The 19,859-nt window shown below is 37.2% G+C and overlaps 2 protein-coding genes across 2 annotated transcripts; both read right to left on the minus strand.

Moving 5' to 3' along the window:
• Positions 1-8,465: 8,465 nt before the first annotated feature.
• Positions 8,466-9,257, minus strand: LOC142629100 (uncharacterized). Its single transcript, XM_075803088.1, has one exon. It carries the CDS (start codon positions 9,255-9,257, stop codon positions 8,466-8,468), a length of 792 nt encoding a protein of 263 aa, XP_075659203.1.
• A 60-nt stretch (positions 9,258-9,317) lies between these two features.
• Positions 9,318-9,737, minus strand: LOC142629101 (uncharacterized). The gene has a single exon (XM_075803089.1). The coding sequence runs from the start codon at positions 9,735-9,737 to the stop codon at positions 9,318-9,320; it is 420 nt and encodes a 139-aa protein (XP_075659204.1).
• Positions 9,738-19,859: the final 10,122 nt, after the last annotated feature.

Below are 19,859 nucleotides of genomic sequence, written 5' to 3' on the forward strand. Positions count from 1 at the left end.
TAAGGCGGTCTATATTCTTCGAATTTATGTTATAGTATGCTTCTTCTTCTTCTTTTTTTCTACAACTAAACCTTTTAAGTTTCAAATAAATTATTCACACTATTAAAGGAGATTATTATGGTATCAAAACTCATAACAAACTTATACTAAATATGTATAATCTATTTTCTAAATTTTATTGTATATAATTTGTTCTTCCTAAAAATTAAAATTTTCAAAAAATAATTTTCATCACTCTATTTTTTACAAATATATAACTTTTTATGTTTTTTATTGATATTATTATTCTTTTTTGAAATGGTCCATGTTCTTCTAAATATTGTTATTATGCATTATTTTTTTCTAATTTCTTTTAGTACAACTAAAATTTTTAAATTTTAAAGTTATTATTCAAATTCTCATTTTCTTAAAAAAATTATTATGATAACAAAAACTTATCCTATAATTACAATTGATATTATTCAAATAATTGATAGTACTCTCAATCAAAACTTGTCTTTTTTCATTCTTAAGTAAATACACCGAATTGGACCAAATGGACCGAAGTGAGCTGAAATGGACTAAATAAGACCAAATGGACCGAAGTGGACAGAATGGACCGAAGTAGACCAGATGGACAAAATAGAACCGATTTGATATGTTTCCTATTTCTTTTTTCTTTGCAAATATTTTTCTTTACAACTAAAGTTTTAAGTTTTAAGTTTTGAATTTTTTTTTTTTAATTTCTTATTCAAATTCAATTATCACTTCCAAAATAACTAAGTCCTAACTCAAACAAAAATCAAACCAAAGTGATAAGAGGGAGAGAGACTACTTGTGATGAGGAACTCAAAAATACAACACCAATAAGTATTAACCCAAAATAGAATTTTGAAAAACACAATTGATGATGCCGAAAAATCACCAATGAGCTGCACGCTCTCGAAAACTAAGACAATACCTACAAAACGAAAAGAGAAGACTTCATAGAGAGCACCGGTGTGGTGCCGGCCGAAAACCCTCCAAAGGTCAAGTTAGAACTTTTTCGCAACCCTAGAGTGCCAGAGTTGAGTGAATAATGCATACCTTGATTTGTGAGGGTTTTGGGATATTTATAGTAGTGTAGTGTTGACATCCGTGCCTTGGCCAAGAAGTCTATTCCTTCTAGGATTGAAACTCTTCCCTTTTACATTCCTTTTAGAGTTCTTTTCCTTATAGGAGTCCGTTGATTAGGGTTAAACGTGTGACGCAAGAACTCTTCTTATATACATTTGCATGGAGATCAAGCAAAAGCCACATCAAACTTAATCGTAAAACGCAAATTCCATTTAGGGATCCTTGGAGTCAAACCTAGAAGGATGAATGCTATGTCGTATTCGTCCGTCCACTGTGGATCCGTGCTCCTCGGTTTCGCCAGCTATAACCCATCAGCCACATAGATCCATCATATTCATTTTTATTTCCCTTCAATTGCCCCCTCATTCCATGAAACCGTCAACTATTCTCTATGGGCTCATGGAATGACGGTTAGTTTGACCCTTGATAGGCGTGTTCTGATTGACAGGTTGGAACAGAGTCATAAATGCATCAGGGACACGTGGCGATACTCTATTGGTGGCTTGTTGGAATCGATACATTCCTTCGTCTTCCACGTCGTTCCCTCTATATATACTGTCCATCCCTTTCATTTTTATGTTTTGGAAAAATCTAGGCTGATCAGAGCGCAACTGTCCACTTTGTGTGATCCATCGCGTCAGTAAGTTGCGATTAATCGTCCTTTCAGTTCGTCTGTTGATTTTTTGTACTATCCAGCTGTGAGTACCTTCTTTGCTTCATTAATTTCTGTTCTTTATTTTGTATGTTGGTCCGTCATTAGTATAGAACTAGAGTCTTAGGTTTCCTTTACCCATCATCTATAGGTGTCAGATGTCTAGTGAAGCGTCAAGCGGTCAGTCTTTTGTCCATGAGAGAGCAAGCTACAAAGAGGCGTTCTCGTCAGGTCAAGCAGACCAGGATACCTCTAGCGAGAGGGAACCATCAACCAGCTCTCCTTCCAATGTGGAAGATGAAGGGCAGGATGAGGATGGGTCAGAGTATGACTCGAATGATGACTTAGACGGTATAGATCCACTGATCCAGTCCGTCATAGGCCCTGATGGTTTCAGGGAATTTGTCATGCTTCCTTTGTGGACGATGAACGATTTTATCTTCGGCATCTAGCAATCACACTTTAATACGCTTAGGCAGAAGTATCAGATTCCTGATAACATCCCCATCTGTCTACCTTTTAAGTCTGAGAAGTGCTATTACAAGGGTCTTGAAGACGTTGGTGTGTATGAGCAGATGCTCAAAGCGAGTCTATGATTCCCATTAAGTGCTTTGCACCATCACCTCCTTCAGTACCTAGGTTTGGCCGTCAGTCAAATCTCACCAAATGCCTAGAGGGTTTTTCTAAGTGTTGAGGTCTTGTATGGTATGATGTCTAACAGGACGAGATGATTAACAGTGGAAGAGTTCTTCCATTGTTACCATCCATCTGAGACTACCAAGTAGAAGGGCATGTATAGCTTTGTGCCGAGGAGTCCGGTGCTTAGGCTAGTGTCCGAGACCCCAGACTCCAATCGCAACTGGAAAGGTTGATATTTCTTCCTTCAGGGGGACGATTGGATGTGTCTTCCTGACGACCATGAATACATGCCAGTAGATAAGACCTGGGGGATAATGCCTCCGTCCGATATGAGCCCGTCCTACTTACAAGTTTTTATCAAGCATTGGAGTTTATTCTAACCGCTCACTTTGCAGCTAGGGACCGTCCACCTGTTACAACTGAACAATTTGGTTTCTTAGAGAGAATCTTCCAGACCACCAAGTTCTCGGAGAGAATGTAAGTTAAGTTGGTCATGTTGGATACTCTACATTGGTACTGTGACGATCCTGAACCCTCCAACGCTGCCTGTCAATACGATAATCAAATCCGCCGTCGTAAGTTATTTATGTGCCATCCGTTTTTATTTTTTATTACCATAATTTGTACCTCTAGTTATTATCTGTCACCTTTCTTGTAGAAATGGATGCCGCTAGGAGAAGGGCACTCATCAAGCAGCAAGCCGCCGTCAAGAAGAAATAAGAGGGTAACGCACCTTCCAAGACGAGTTCGTTCCATCCATCCATAAAGAGGCCGTCAGAGAAGGTTGATCGTCACTCAAAAAGGCAGAAGGTGGTGACGGGGTTGGCCGCCGTTCAAGGATCCAGTGGGTCGAAGTTGCCCCCTAAGTTGGGCAAGGGTAATGGTTTAATGACCAATCCTGATCCTGTCAAGGAGAAACCTCCCATCTTGCTCCGAGAAGATCCACAGTACGCTCTTACTCAGGTGACCTCCATCATCACAAAGGAGGATTATGAGGATTTGGGTAATCATGTGACAGAAACAATAGGGTAGACGGCTCTGTATAGCCTTACTCAAGTTAGTACCCGTCGTTTACCTGCTCTGTCATATTATTAATTTACTTACTCATTGTTTTTTTTTTGGGTGTAGACGGTCTTAATGGCTAAAGGGTTAATGGACCGTTGCCTTGCTCAAGAAAAGACGCTAGAATGCATCCGTGCAAAGTCAAAGGCGACGATGGAGGAACTTGATGAGCTCAAACTTTGGAAGGTTCGTCACGAAGAGAAGCTAAAACTGTCCGAGCAGGCTCATGAGAAATTGGAAAAAGAGGTGGAGTTACTGAGGGAGATAGTAAAAGCTAACAAAGACAATATCTGTCAGGCAAAGGTAGATGCTATCAAGGAATATTGAGATTCCGACACCCTCCTAGCCGAACTAGGTTCCTCTTTTGGTGGCGGGTTCAATGATTGTCTCCATCAGGTGAAGGCCTCGTATCCTGATTTGAATCTTGCACATATCTCCATTGATCCAAAAGGTCAGACTCTAGCTCGTCCCATTGATATAGAAGATATCGATGAGCTCTTTGGTGGAGAACAAAATGGTGGTGAGGCCCGGAAGGTTGACGAGAAGGTATCCGTTGTTGATGATGTTCGTCAACCCTCACCCAAAGGCCCTGATGACCAAGAGGATACCGTCGTAGCCCAAGAGTAATATGTAACTTTATTTATTTATGTTTAAAATGTATGGGAAAACAATTTATCGAACACATTTCAGTCCGTCGTCTTATGTTTTTAACATTGTACTTTTGATCAGATTTTTTGAAGCATTTCTTTTTTAAGCTTTTATGATCTTTAATCGTGCTATTCGTAGTTTATTATGTTGAACAAGACATGCTTGCCAAAATTGACCCGTCCTGTGCGGGGATGGATGAAAAATTTTATCCCTTATTGGACAACTTGTCAATTTGAATAAGTTTCATCCTTCGTAGGAGGACCCGTCCACCTTATGGACTTCATAAATTTTGCTTTTCATTGGACAGCCTGTCCACTTCGTGGATTTAATAAATTTCATTCTTTATAGGATGATCCGTCCATTTTGAGGACACAAATTTCATCCTTTATAGGATGATCCGTCCATTTTGTGGACTTAAATAAACTTTGTCCTTCATGGGACGACCCATCCATTTTGTGGACAAATGAATTTCATCCTTATAGGATGATCCGTCCACTTTATGGACTTGATAGATTCATCCTTCATTGGACGATCCGTCCGCTGTGTGGACTAAATTCATCCTTTATGGGACGATCCGTCCACTGTGTGGACAATAAATTCTGTCCTTTATAGGACGACCCGTCCACTTTATGGACTAGATTTTCACCCCTCCTGGGATGATCTGTCCACTATGTGGACTTGATATATTTTCATCCTACTTGGGATGATCCGTCCAGTATGTGGACAATAAATTTTGTCCTTTATAGGATGACCAGTCCACTTTATGGACTTTGTAGATTTTCATCCCTCCTGGGATGATCCGTCCACTATGTGGACTTGATATATTTTCATCCTACTTGGGATGATCCATCCATTATATGGATTTGTAAATTTTCATCCTTCTTGGGATGATCCATCCAGTATGTAGACTTTGATAAATCTTCATCCTCCTAGGGATGATTCGTCCAGTATGTGGACTTAATAGATTTCATCCTACTTGGGATGATCTGTCCACTATATGGTCTTGAGAAAAATACATTCCATATGCTCTGAATAAACTCCTCTTATTATAATGGATAGGTAGAATATTGTTCATAAAAAATAAGAAAATCGCCTTTTAGGCTCTAAAAGTACTTGTAGGAAATAAAAACTACAACTATCTACTGGAAAAGATAAACTAGAAATGAGGAGGGTGATATTACGGTCGTCTTCGTTCTTCGTCTACTGGTAGTACTTCTTCAGGTGCTCTGTGTTCCATGGATGACTTAGTCTTTTCCCGTCTAGTGTCTCTAGGTAGTACGTTCCCTTCCTATGCCATGAAACGATCCTGTATGGTCTTTCCCAGTTAGGTCCTAGCTTCCCCTGGGAGGCATCTTTTGTAGCATCGAGTACTCTTCTTAAGATAAGATCTCCAATTTGGAAGTCCTTGTTCCTGACCTTAGAGTTGTAATGCTTCGCCATCTGGTCCTGGTATTGCGCTAGTCTCTGTTTCGCTGTCGTCCACAAGATTGAGCTGCATACGCATGGCTTCGTCATTTTTGTTCTCGTCGTAGTTCCCAACCCGTAGCTTATTAGCCCCACTTCTGCCAGTATGACGGCCTCACTACCATACGCCAATCGGAACAGTGTTTCCCCTGTTGGTGTTCTTGTCATTGTCCTGTATGCCCATAAAACACTTGGTAATTCATCCAGCCATATGCCCTGTGACCCCTCTAGCCGGGTCTTGATAATCTTGAGCAAGGACCGGTTCGTGACTTCAACCTGTCCATTGGCCTGCGGGTAGGCGAGTGACGAGTAGTGGTTCTTGATCTCCAGCTGGGAACAAAAATCTCTAAATGTGTCGTTGTCGAATTGCTTTCCGTTGTCTGAAACTAGCACCCTCGGAATACCATACCTGCAAATAATATTCCTCCATACAAAACTTCGGATATTCTTCTCCGTGATAGTGGCCAAAGCTTCCGCTTCCACCCATTTAGTAAAGTAGTCAATGCCAACTACTAAGAACTTCAGTTGCCTTACCGCTATTGGGAACGAGCCCATAATGTCTAATCCCCATTATGCAAATGGCCATGGGGCCGTCATAGGGGTAAGCTCTTCTGTTGGTTGCCTTATGAAATTGCCAAATCGTTGGCACTTGTCGCAGGCTCTGACATATGTGTCAACATCCTTCTGCATTGTTGGTCAATAGTATCCTGCACGAAGTAGCTTGTGCACTAAAGACCTAGATCCAAAATGGTTGCCGCAAACTCCTTCATAGACCTCCCTCATAACGTAGTCCGCCTCTTCGTGATTGAGACATCTTAGGTAAGGTTGGGAGAATCCTCTTTTGTATAGGACGTCTTTAATCAAAACGAACCGGGCAGCTTTAACCTTCAACTTTCTTGTGGCCTCTTTGTCGTTTGGCAGTTTGCCGTCTTTTAGATATATGGCTATTGGAGTCATCCAACAGTGCTCACTACTTACCTCCTGTACGCTAGTACTATCTAATAGAGATGATATTTGAACGAAGGATAATACCTGGTTGGGGACGATCATAGGTTTTGCGGAAGCTGCTTTTGCAAGTCGGTCGGCATCTTGGTTCTCCTCCTTTGGGATTTGAACCAACCTGATTTGAAGGTTACTCGTTCGACCCTTCACTTCCTCGAGATATCTCTTCATTCTTTCATTCTTGCACTCGTAGCTTCCATTAACCTAATTGATCACCACTTAGGAATTAGAGTACATGACCACATTTTTAGCTTCGGCTACTGTTGCAAGGTCCAGTCCTGCATGACAAAGGCCTCGTACTCTGCTTCGTTATTGGTCGCGGTGAAGTCCAAACGGATCATGCATTCGATCTTATCTCCCTCCGGGGTGTGGAGTACCACTCCGGCCCCTCTTGCATGTTTATTGGAAGATCCATCTGTGTGGATCCTCCACATAGGAGTCTCCTCTGCCCCCTGGTCTTTCATGGTGAACTCAATGATGAAATCCGCTACCACTTGTCCCTTCACAGCCGCTCGTGGTTGGTACCAAATTTCAAACTCACTTAGCTCGACCGCCCACAACACCATTCGGCTCGCAGCTTCGGGGCTACTCATTGATCTTCGTAAGGGCTTATCCGTTAGGACATTTATGGTATGTGCTTGAAAGTATGGTTTTAGTTTGCGTGCCGCAGTTACTAATGCAAATGCGAGCTTCTCCATCTGTGGGTACCTCTCTTCTGCTCCTTTGAGTGCTTGGCTTATAAAGTATACGGGCCTTTATACCTTATCTTCCTCTCTAACAAGAGCTGCACTAACAGCTGCTAAGGAGATGGCAAGGTATAGGAATAATTCTTCCCCTGGCTTGGATGGGCTGAGTAACGGTGGAGTAGAGAGATACGCCTTTAAATCTTCAAATGCCTTTTGGCACTCGTCCGTCCATTCAAATAATTTTCTCAACGTGCGAAAGAAAGGGAGACATTTGTCTGTTGCCCGAGATATGAATCTGTTTAAGGCCGCTATCTTGTCGTTTAAACTTTGTACTTCCTTTACCGTCTTTGGAGGAGCCAACTCCATTATCACCTTCACCTTTTCTGGATTGACCTCGATACCCCTTTGAGACACCATAAATCCCAAGAACTTTCCTGCGGTTACCCCAAACGCACACTTACTCGGATTCAGTTTCATTTTATATGACCGAAGAGTGTCGAAAGTCTCCTAGAGGTCGTTCAAGTGGTCGGACTCCCGAATGCTTTTCACCAACATGTCATCTATGTAAACCTGCACGTTTCTCCCAATTTGGTGCTCGAACATCTTGTTCATCAATCTCTGATACGTGGCTCCTACATTCTTAAGTCCGAAGGGCATTACTTTGTAGCAAAAAAGCCCTTGACTCGTAACAAACGAGGTTTTCTATTGATCAGCCTCATCCAACTTGATCTGGTCGTAGCCGGAGAAGGCATCTATGAAGCTCAAAAGTTCATGTCTTGCGGTGGAATCTACCAATGTATCAATTTGAGGGAGTGGATAACTGTCCTTGGGGCAGGCCCTATTCAGATCTGTGAAGTCGACATACATTCTCCACTTCTCATTGGCCTTCTTGACCATTACGACGTTTACCAACCAATCCGGGTAGTGCACTTCACGTATGAAGTCTGCTTCTCGTAACTTCTGTACTTCCTCGGCTATGGCTCAATCTCACTCAAGGGCGAACACTCGCTTCTTCTGTCGGACGGGAGAGAATGAGGGTGATACATTCAATCTGTGGACCATGATTGACGGGTCAATCCCCGGCATGTCCTCGTGACTCCATGCAAAAACGTCTTGGTTTTCCTTGAGGAACAATGCAAGTGCATGTCGAACTGATTGGCTGGCCAAGGTTCCGATCCTTGTGGTCCGTTCGGGCCTAGAATCGTCAAGGGGTACTTCTAATAACTCTTCCACTGGTTCTGTTGGGGGTAATCTCCTACCGTCACGGACAATGTGATAACGCCAAGGGGGTAGACCCTTGTTCCTCCGAAACCAACGAGGGGTGCGTTTGTTGGAACCAGTCGCTCTCTTCCGATTCCCATCTGTTGGAATACAGGGTAGTAAAGGATATCAGCCGAGCTTCCGTTGCCAACCAAGACCCGGTGCATATTGTTATCCCCTACTTGTAAAGTCACAACAATCGCATCATCATGCGAGTGGTGGAGACGCTGTGCATCCTCTTCTGAAAACTCGACGACTGGGTTGTCGATCCATCTCATCTTTGGCACGGCACCTATCATCTGGACGTTATAAACCATCCTTAGGTATGTTTTGCGGGCCTTTTTGGACGACCCCAACGCTACTGCGCCCCCAATGATCATCCTTATGTCTCTTATCGGGGGCCTTAGGTGCTCGTTTTCCCATCGGGGAGCTAGGTCTTGAGGTGGATCTGTCCTTTCCTTACTAACGAACCTCTGCAGCCTTCCTTGTCTAATAAGAGCTTCTATTTGTTGCTTCAAGTCATAACAGTCTGCTGTGTCATGGCCATGATCCTGATGAAAACGGCAGTATTTTTCCCTTGGTCTCTTATTAGGATCTCCCTTCAGCTTGCCAGGAAATGTCAGGGCTCCTTCATCCTTAATCTGCATCAATACTTGGTCGATTAGGGCAGTAAGCGGGGTGAAGCTCGTGAACCTTCCTAAAGGTGGTTTGGAGTGTCGATCCTCCCGTCGTTCTCTAGTTTTAGCCATCTTCCGCCCCCTATCCGATCGTGCGTCTTCCTGCCTTTCCCTTTTTCTGGGCTTCTCTTCTCAGGCCAACAGTGCATCTTCTGTATTCATGTACTTCGTTGCCCTGTAAAGCACATCCGACATTGTCTTCGGGTCATTCTTATATAGGGAGAATAGGAACTTACCCTTCCGCAGTCCGTTTGTGAACGCTGCTACAAGTATCTTATCGTTCGCTTCATCGATTGAGAGAGCTTCCTTGTCAAAGCGAGCGATGTACGATCTCAGCGTCTCGTCCTCCCTTTGCTTAATGCTCATCAGGCACGCGGTGGACTTCTTGTACCGATGGCCCCCAATAAAGTGTGACACGAATTGAGCGCCTAACTCCTTAAAAGTGCTAATTGAATTGGGCGTCAGTCTTCTATACCATATCCTCGCAGGTCCCTTCAGCGTAATGGGGAAGGCCTTGCACATGATCTCATCTGGCACACCTTGAAGGTGCATTATGGTCTTGAAAGATTCTAGGTGATCTAAGGGGTCCTTGGACCCGTCATAACTCTCCACCTGAGGCATGAGAAACTTTAGGGGAAGGGGGCATGAACTGACGGGTGTTGTGAAAGGTGAATCAGTTCATTGGACCAAGTCATTGAGGTCGCTGGATACTCGACCTTTGAGGGCATTCATCATCACATCCATCTGTTCCCTCATCATCTACATCTCAGCGGCTATGTGAGGAGGGAGAGTGTCCGAGAAAGATGGCTGGCTAGTGTCCTGCCTCTCCGGTTTGCTCGGAGCGTGGCTACCTTCAGGTCCTTCCTGATTCCTCTTTTCAGCACTTGTCCCTTCCTGGTCTTCCTCCTATGTGCCAAGGTGCGCATTCCTTTGCTGCAACTGCTCCTCCAAATCATGATTTTGCTTGGTTAGGCGTTCGACCACTGCCGCGAGCGTTTGGACTTGCCTCTCCAAGGCCATGTTGTGTGGTTCGTCACCCTGATTGTTGGTTGTTGCCATCGATCGAGTGAGTACCATGCAACTTTTGTCTCAGGGATAAAGCAAAGGCTGATTTCTCGCTATTCCACACAGACAGCGCCAACTAATGATGCCGAAAAATCATCAATAAGCTGCACGCTCTCGCAAACCGAGACAATACCTACAAAACGAAAAGAGAAGACCTCACAGAAAGCACCGGTGTGGTGCCGGCCAAAAACCTTTCGAAGGTCAAGTTAGAAATTTTTTGCAACCCTAGAGTGCCAGAGTTGAGTGAATAATGCGTACCTTGATTTATGAGAGTTTTGGGGTATTTATAGTAGTGTAGGGTTGACATTTGTGCCTTAGCCAAGAAATCCATTCCTTCTAGGATTGAAACTCTTTCCTTTTACATTCCTTCTAGAGTTCTTTTCCATATAGGAGTCCTTTGATTATGGTTAAACGTGTGACGCAAGAACTCTCCTTATATACGTTTGCATGGAGATCAAGCAAAAGCCACATCAGACTTAATCGTAAAACGCAAATTCCATTTAGGGATCCTTGGAGTCAAACCTGGAAGGATGAATGTTGTGTTGTATCCATCCATCCACTGTGGATCCGTGCTCCTCGGTTTCATGAGCCACATAGATCCGTCATATTCATTTTTATTTCCCTTCAACAATGATTCGTCAACCTAAAGTAGAGTTGCAAACAAAATAGAGTATGACTTAAAATTGAGAAGAACAGACCTCTTTATAAGAAGCATGATTTTCATGAAAAACAAATATTAATAGCACGTGACATTAGAAAACTGCCACTACTGCATAAGGCAAGTCACCTTACTGGAAAACTAGCAATCTGTAACAACATTAGAAGGACAGACCACAAAAATCTTTCTAATTTAACACTCTTGCATCATGAAACGTTAATTTTCTTTGTTAAATTTTTGAAGCCAACATTATTTTTGGATTTTGCAACATTATAATAAGCCCAGTGACAGTACGTTTTGACCATAAAACTGAGCAAGAGATCATCAAGTCATCTCTGCACAACAAAATAAGAAGAAAAAAAATTGAACCTTGTGATAACTTGGACCATGGATTTGAGAATCTGAGATGCAAATGACAGCGCATGTCGCTTGAGGAGTTCCACGTATATATAGTCTGTATGCTCCAGGCTGGTGCTGCCGATTTGGAATGACCCTGTAGAAAAACACGGTTTAAAGTGAAAAGATGCACATGGTCCAATGGGTGACCAGCAATGTTTAGGGGCAAATATGAAGGACACAGTTTAAGTCTTTGACTTACTACGACATAAGCCACAGCAATATCCCAGGAAAAAAAAAACAAAACAAAACAAAACAAATTTTTTTTATAAATCAAAGAGTAGCACTAAGCAAACTCCATTACCACCAATCCACAAATGATATTCATTGCAAGTCAATACCAGATGGTACTACCAGGTGAACAAAGCACAATTGAAGAATTACTATATGCCAAAGATTGTTTCACAAGGAAAGCCCACCCAAAAAAAATGGCAATGATAAGGAAAACAATGTAACATACACATACAACTCATCTCAAATAAATAATACATAAATCTTTGAAACAAAACCGACATGTTAAAGACTTGAAGCCAGTTAGCTTGGACTCAAATGACATTTCCTCATCCCATAAGAATGGATAGTGTAAAGTCATAGGCTCATAGGTTCAAAACGCATTGGCTGTCTGTGTAACTTACTAACAAAAAAACGACATTTATCAAGGTGTAATTCATGCAACATTGCCTAATAAAAAAAAACCTTTAAAACTTAAAAGACCATAAACTTCAATTACTTGCCCCCAAATATCCCAACTACAGTTTCACATACCCATACAATTCAAGCTTCATAATCTTCATACATGCACCCAATTAGGCAATTACGCATAATACTCCACGCACATACATACATTTAGCACAAACATCTAAACATACAAACACAAATGCATACATATTTCACAAGAGCCCATGCAAAACCCAATGCAAGACGTAGAATGGAGACATGGTTTGAACTCAAAATCAACCGCTTTGATACTAAAATTAATTTAAAAAGTATAAACACTCAACAGTTTTCATGACTTTTTGCATAAATAAAAGTAATATCAGTGATAGATCCATGTGAAAAATGTGACATTGCTCCAATTCCAACAACCTAAAAAAGTCACATTGACTAAACACTTAATTTAAACCATTTTAACCATAATTCTAACATCGGTCCCTTCACATTCAAAAGCGTGAGTGGTGCAGTAAAAGTAACGGGTTCACAACTCTACCACTCATAACTTGCCATTGCCACGTGAGCAAGTTGTCAAAAGTTGTGGTCCTAGTATTACTCTTTTTTTGTTTTGTAATGAGCTACAAGATTCTTGGCTATTCAAACTTGTATTTACACATAAAACACCAACATTTGCCAAAAGTTTTGTAGCTCACCTGATACTCTCTTGGTGTTTTCAAAGAAGATGTCTAGAATGCAAATCTCATCTATTCTATTAAAACATCGAATTATCGACACACAAAACTCACCAACATTTTATTTTATTTTTTTTCTTATAAATTACCCCTATTAGTTATTAGTAAATCTTAATTGAATTGGCTTTAAAAAAAATGAATTGAGTTGAGTTGAGTTGTATATATTTATTGAGTAATATTAGTTTGTCACTTAAGATTTGTTATGAAATTATTTTGTATGTTGCATTTTATTTATTGGTTGCTATATCATCTCTTTCTAGCATTTTGCAAAGGCCCATCCTTGTATCAACTATCAAAGGCCTAAATGGAGTTGGGCAAATCTTCTGCTCTTTGGGGTGTAGACGCATCTCTGTCTTCATTTCGTGGACTATGATAACACAAGGCCCATCTTTTTCACATACTATATGCTTTTTAAGGTATATGTGTGGCCCAATGATCGAGCAAATTTCTAGTACTAAAGTCCTATGCTAATGGTTTTTTTTTTTTTTTGGAGGTAAAATAGTAGAAGAGGAGTGAGGTGAAGTTGGAACCAAATACAAAGTAGCAAAAGGTTTCGTTACTGCTGAGCTATCACTTGAATTTCTATCGAAACGATTTTCACATGGACTAAAATTCATATCTCAAATAAAAAAATTTGGTATATTATGTTTAAATTAAGTATTCGGCCATAGTGATTGTGTACCAACAAGGCCCATATTTTTCACATACTATATGCTCTTACGGTATATGTGTGGCCCAGACGCCCAGTAATCAAGCAAATTTCCAGTGCTAAAGTCCTGCGCTAACAACTTTTTTTAGGTAAGATAGTAGAAGAGGAGGGAGGTGAAGTTGGAACCAAATACACAAGGTGTAGCAAAAGATTTCATTACTGCCGAATTATCACTTGAATCACTAATTCACATCTCATATTTGGTATATTATGTTAAATTTAGTATTTGCCCATGGTGATTGTGTACCAGCAACTAGACCTGCAGTCTACCGATGGCTGGGCTATGTTTAAAGAAACTGTAACATCAAATTATTCAGCGTAACAACAAATCAAATTTAGTACTTCCTTTTGTTTTACTTAGTCATGTTTGTTAGTTTAATCATTATTAGCTAGTTTAATAATTTAAGTACAACTTATTTTAAAGTTCATTGTTTTTCAATGTTTACACTATACATATTATTATTAAAAAATTATAACATCACATATTTGTATGTTTGGGAACATATTATAAGCTAATTTTTTGCATTTTATCTTTTATGTACAGTTTATTAAAACTTCACTTTTTCAAAATAGAAATATACATTAGCACACTTTTAGCAAAAATATCTTTAGTAGAAAACAAAATAAGGTGTCTGGAAACGGACATGTAAAAAAATTCTCATATTTAAACAAACCCATAAAATTAATTTGCCCAAATAAACTATGTCAAAGAACACTACTCTCTGTCAAAACTATTTGATAAGATAATGTAAATGAAAAACCTTAAATTTTATAAATAAATAAAAAATGCAAAAGATGATGTGGAAGAAAAAGTTGATAGAGAAAAGGAAAAATAAAAAATCATTAGTGGTGTGTGTGTGTGTGTATATATATATATATACACACACTGAGCAACAGAAAGAATATCATGATCCTTGTCTTAATAGTGCCACTTTTTTTTTTTTTTTTTTTAATTTCTTCTACACAACATTTCTAAACTAGCCTATCACCTCACACATGGACCCACCATAATCTACAATTTTTTAAATGACTAGTGTTGGCTGCACGTGCAAGGCACGTACTGCTCCAATAGTGAGAAAATTAATACAGATTTTGTGTGTAAAACCATGAATTTTGGCTCACCCAATTTGACTATATTAAAAAAAAAAAGTCTAAGGATACAACAAAATATCACAATATTTTCACAATATCTTCATTTTTAGTATCTGAATAGATATTTTTTTATTTTATTTGAGAGAAATGCTATATTCATAACATTTTTAGAACAAATTTTAAATGACAACTTATTATTGGTTTTAAATTGATAACATTGTTATTGTTATTCTCAAAATATTTATTTTTAGTTGTGATTGGTCACAGTCTCATATTTTATTATTTTATTTCGACTTGTACGAAATTGATACTTCAATATTTGTAAAAATATTGTGAAATTTATTGTGTCGATATAACAATATATATGCCAGCTTACATAAATATTTAAAAGAAAAAAAAAACACAAATTGATTACTGGGAAAAAAAAAAACATTAGGCACGATAGAAATTAATATTAAAATGTTGTGAACTTAGCATTTTTTTTTATTTGATCTATAACAAACTAGGATCTCAACAATTGTGAAAATATTGTGATAATAATAAGTGTTGTAATATTTTCTCAAAACATTTATTTTCAGTTGTGATTAGTCACAATCTCATATTTTATTATTTTATTTTGACTTATAAGAAATTGACACGTCAATAATTGTGAAAATATTGTGAAATTTGTTATTTCAGTATAACAATATATATGCCAGCTTACATAAATATTTCAAAGAAAAAAAAAAACACAATGAAAAAAAAAATTTAGCTACAGTGCCAGTTGAATAAACCAAAAGCAGTTTAGCTCCAGTGCTATCTATCAATAATATCTTACCTATGATTTGTTATGAAATTAATATTAAAATATTGTGGATTTAGCATTTTTTTTATTTGATATATAAGAAACTAAGATCTCAACAATTATAAAAATATTGTGATAACAATAAGTGTTGTAACATTTTCTCAAAATATTTATTTTCAATTGTGATCACAGTCTCATATTTTATTTTATTTTATTTCGACTTGTAAGAAATTGGTACCTCAATAATTGTGAAAATATTGTGAAATTTGTTGTGTCAATATAACAATATATATGCCAATTTATATAAATATTTAAAAGAAAAAAAAAACACAAACCGATTACTGGGAAAAAAAAAAACTTTAGGCACTATAGAAATTAATGTTAAAATGTTGTGGACTTAGCATTTTTTTATTTAATCTATAAGAAACTGAGATCTCAACAATTGTGAAAATATTGTGATAACAATAAGTGTTGTAACATTTTTTTAAAACATTTATTTTTAGTTGTGGTTGGCTACAGTATCATATTTTATTATTTTATTTTGACTTTTAAGAAATTGACACGTCAATAATTGTGCAAATATTGTGAAATTTGTTGTGTCAGTATAACTATATAAATGTCAACTAACATCAATATTTAAAAGAAAAAAAAAAACACAAACCGATTACTGAAAAAAAAATGACTAACTAAATCAAAGCACTGTTGTAGCTACAGTGCTACAGTGTATTGTGATAACAATAAGTGTTGTAAATTTTTTTAAAATATTTATTTTTAGTTTCTGGTTGGCTATAGTCTCATATTTTATTATTTTATTTCGACTTGTAAGAAATTGACACGTCAGTAATTGTGAAAATATTGTGAAATTTGTTATGTCAGTATAACAATATAAATGTCGGCTTACAACAATTTTTTTTTTAAAAAAAACACAAACAATTACTAAAAAAACCCAAAACACTGTTGCAACTACAGTACTACACAGTGTTTTGCATTGGATGCATAGTGCCGAGGCATTGTGCGCGCATTACACAAACCGATTACTCGAAAAAGAAAAAAAAAAAAAAAAAAAAAACTCACTAAACCAAAACACTGTTGCCGCTACAGTGATGCACAGTGCAAAAGCACTGTAGCGGCATTGCCGCTTTTATTATAAAGATAGACTAATTTGAGAATATTGTGAATTTTATTGTGTCTCTATATTGTTTTTTTTGCCTTGTCAACATGTCATCTATGTCACTATGTGTGCATGACCTAAAAAATTGATTAGGCTTTCCTATATCACATTCTCAATTTGTTGTATTTTTTAGACCTATGATGCTAAATTGCTACTTTGTCGACATTTCATATTTAAATTGAAGTTTTGATTAGTAAAATAATAAAGGTTAACATTTAAAGGTCAGGCATAGGTCCAGTGTCCAATGACACTCGACCAGTTGAGAAGGTGACATGTATCGACTTTTGGACACGTGTCACCATATGACCGGGTTCAATGCACCAATGCACTAAATCTAAACCAAATCCAACATTTAATAATCTCCTAACTTTTACTTCACTAGAGGCAGCAGAAATTTTAATAATTTTGTCCTTCGTTCTTTGCAGTATTAGCCTAATCTAATGGCTTGGTAATAATCACATAGGATTGGAATTCATAAGATGAATTAATGGCTTGTATTGGGGTACTGTGACTCCATCCCTGCATAGGGAAAAATGATAGTATATTTAAAGTTTGTTTGGAATGTGATGAAAAGTTCGCTTATTTGATTTTTTAGCTTCTTTTTGGTACTATTCATGAGTCTCATTATACGATTCAGCTAGCTTTTAACTTCTTTTCTATACTTTTAACAAAAAATTTCAGTTTCAGCTAAATAAGATGTTATCAATCAGACTATTAACTTGGTTTCACTCGAGTACCATAGTTCTATCATTGTAAAGTGACCTTTGTGTAGTGGTTTTCTTGTACTGGCTTTAGTTTCTTGGCCATCTCTTTTTTTTTTTTTTTTTTTTGTGCATTCATAAGTTTTAAATGGAATTAAATCTGGTAATTAAACTACAATATTTGTCCAGTAAATTCTATGCGGATGCCAATCCCAAAATAAACAAGATTGTGATGTGACCTAGCACCAATAAATGAACATTGAAACAACTTCCAAGTCAGTATTTCATGGGTTGATTCATTTTTTTTTTGCTGCCGAGTTTCAACACACTAATATTTATTTCAATGATGGGCAAATAAATAAAATTCATTGGACAAACACATAAGCCTCGGGTTATAATTAATGAAAAATTTTGGGATTAAAAAAAAAAAAAAAACTGTGTGGCTAGTTTCTATTAAAATACCCATAGGGAAATACTTCATTTACATACATAATTATGTTTAGAACTTAAAAAGTTCAAAAGCTACACATAGTTTGTTTTTTTTAATGAAAAACTTATTATTATGAAGAAAATAAATTCAATAAATCACGAGTAATAACTTACTCAATCAGTGATGGATTTTCTTTTATTCAAGTTTCATAATTATCAAAGCTATCTATTTTTTGTGCAAGTCTATTACCCTACCGCTTCACATGGGAGACGAGCTAAGCTCTGAAGTTTATGGACTACACCTATCAGAATACTGGACACAAATACACAATCATATGCGGGGTACATAAACCCAAAGGAGCGTCAAACACAATCTTGGAATCACTCTCGATTGCCATATCCCTTATACCAACATCCTAAGCAAAGAACACTTTGATCTCCATCATGGTTTTCAGATCCGGACCGTTCAAAAAACTAGTAAAGGAGAGAGTTCAAGGTTTTTAAAGTTTGACTAAGGTTGAACTGCAATGATTTCATAATTAATTTAATAATTAATTAAAACACAAATAAAGATATTAAAATTATAAATATTGTCAAAAATGAATAAAAATATGCATAAATTTAAAAAAAAAGCTTTAAAATGAATTTTTATAATTTTTATAAGGTTATTAGAAAATAATAAAAACATAAACAAGCATTAAAAAAATATAGTTTAGTAATCCTTTAAGTAGAAAGCATTTTAATCTAAAATAAGAGAACTTTTTTAAATAAATTCATAAATACCACTTTCACCTTCAAAGATACAATTCTTATTTTCACAAATAAATTTAGTGAATAAAATTTAATGATATGTTGAATGAGAGGATATTAGAGAGGGGTGATATAATAAAAATGAAACACACCACCGCGCTGTTAGGATGTGTGCCCTTAAATCCTATTTTATAACATTCTGTATGACTTTATGTTGTGATTAATAAAGTTGTTTTATTATTATCTAAAAATAATGGTAACATAAATATTTGGACATTATCATATAGTCCATAAGATGCATAGTATGTGATTTATGTGATTTAGTCATAGAAGATATAAATCACAAGTTTTTTGTAAACTCAGAATTTTAATTCGTAGTCGGTAATGAAATTGGGCATTTCATCTACGAAAACTATAACATATCAACTAATATGATTTGTCTTAATCAAGGAAATGGAAATTTCTAGTTGGTATGTTAATATGTTTTAAGAGTTAAGGCATATTGAACAGAACCACTGTGAGATTTATTATTCTTCTAATGACTGTCAAATGAATAATAAATCTCATTACTTCTATTTACATAAACTCTTAATCCTGAGAGAATAATGGACTTGATCATTAAGTGTAAGTTGCTTTGATATATCTGGAGTGAGGTCAAAGTCACAATCAAAACCTCAGTATGTTGGGCAACCACATTTAGTGTTGATAGAACATATATTCTCAAGATGGAATTCATAATCTCTTAACGGAAATATAAAATATTCCTTTGAGATAAGTTTAATGGGTTTGGTTATTCGAAATGTTAGGCCTAATCACTTTAGTAAGGAGTTACTAAAGTATATATTTGTGAAATTGAATTTCATAAATATATGATGAATAACTTAAAGGATTAAACCGGGTACTCAAGAAATTAAGATGTAGTAATCTTCAAAGTGGCAGTCTATATTTATGACTTTGTATTATTACGAATATTTTATGAAGGGGTTGCATGTACAATAAAGTCTTGGGATATAATTTATAAATAAGGCTTAGAGTGCAACTATATTTATATAGTGGTATTAAATATAGTTAATGATAACTTTGGACTTGTCAAGGGTTGACAGAAAAGCCCAAGGCCCATTAGAGCTAGTGTCTTATTGGTCCTTTTTGGTCCCACTCCAAGCCACACATTTAGCCCAATTGGAAAGGCCCAAAAGGCCAGCCCAATTAGATAATCAGTTAGATACAAATGGAGAAACATACAAAATTTTTAAATAGCTAACAACACTCTTGTGAAATGGTGTGTATGTGTAAGAAAAAACCATTCTTATATTCTCCCTTGAACTAATTGAGAGACCACACTTTTTGGACGTTAATGGAATTGAAGTGAAGATTAAAAGTGTTCCCAAGTGCTTCTAGTCTTTTGTTTTTGAATTTCACCGCACTAAAGTACGTTCTCTTGTTCTTGAATTCAGAAATTTACATAATGCATGTTGTCTATTGTGAATGAAGTAGATCCGTTAATTTTCCGCTGCGT

Source organism: Castanea sativa, chromosome 3, assembly GCF_040712315.1.
Source record: "Castanea sativa cultivar Marrone di Chiusa Pesio chromosome 3, ASM4071231v1".
Taxonomy (NCBI): Eukaryota; Viridiplantae; Streptophyta; class Magnoliopsida; order Fagales; family Fagaceae; genus Castanea; species Castanea sativa.

Bases quoted from the DNA above. Each gene is read 5' to 3' on its own strand.
- LOC142629100 (XM_075803088.1), bottom strand. From the start codon at position 9,257: ATGGCTAAAACTAGAGAACGACGGGAGGATCGACACTCCAAACCACCT.
- LOC142629101 (XM_075803089.1), bottom strand. From the start codon at position 9,737: ATGCACCTTCAAGGTGTGCCAGATGAGATCATGTGCAAGGCCTTCCCC.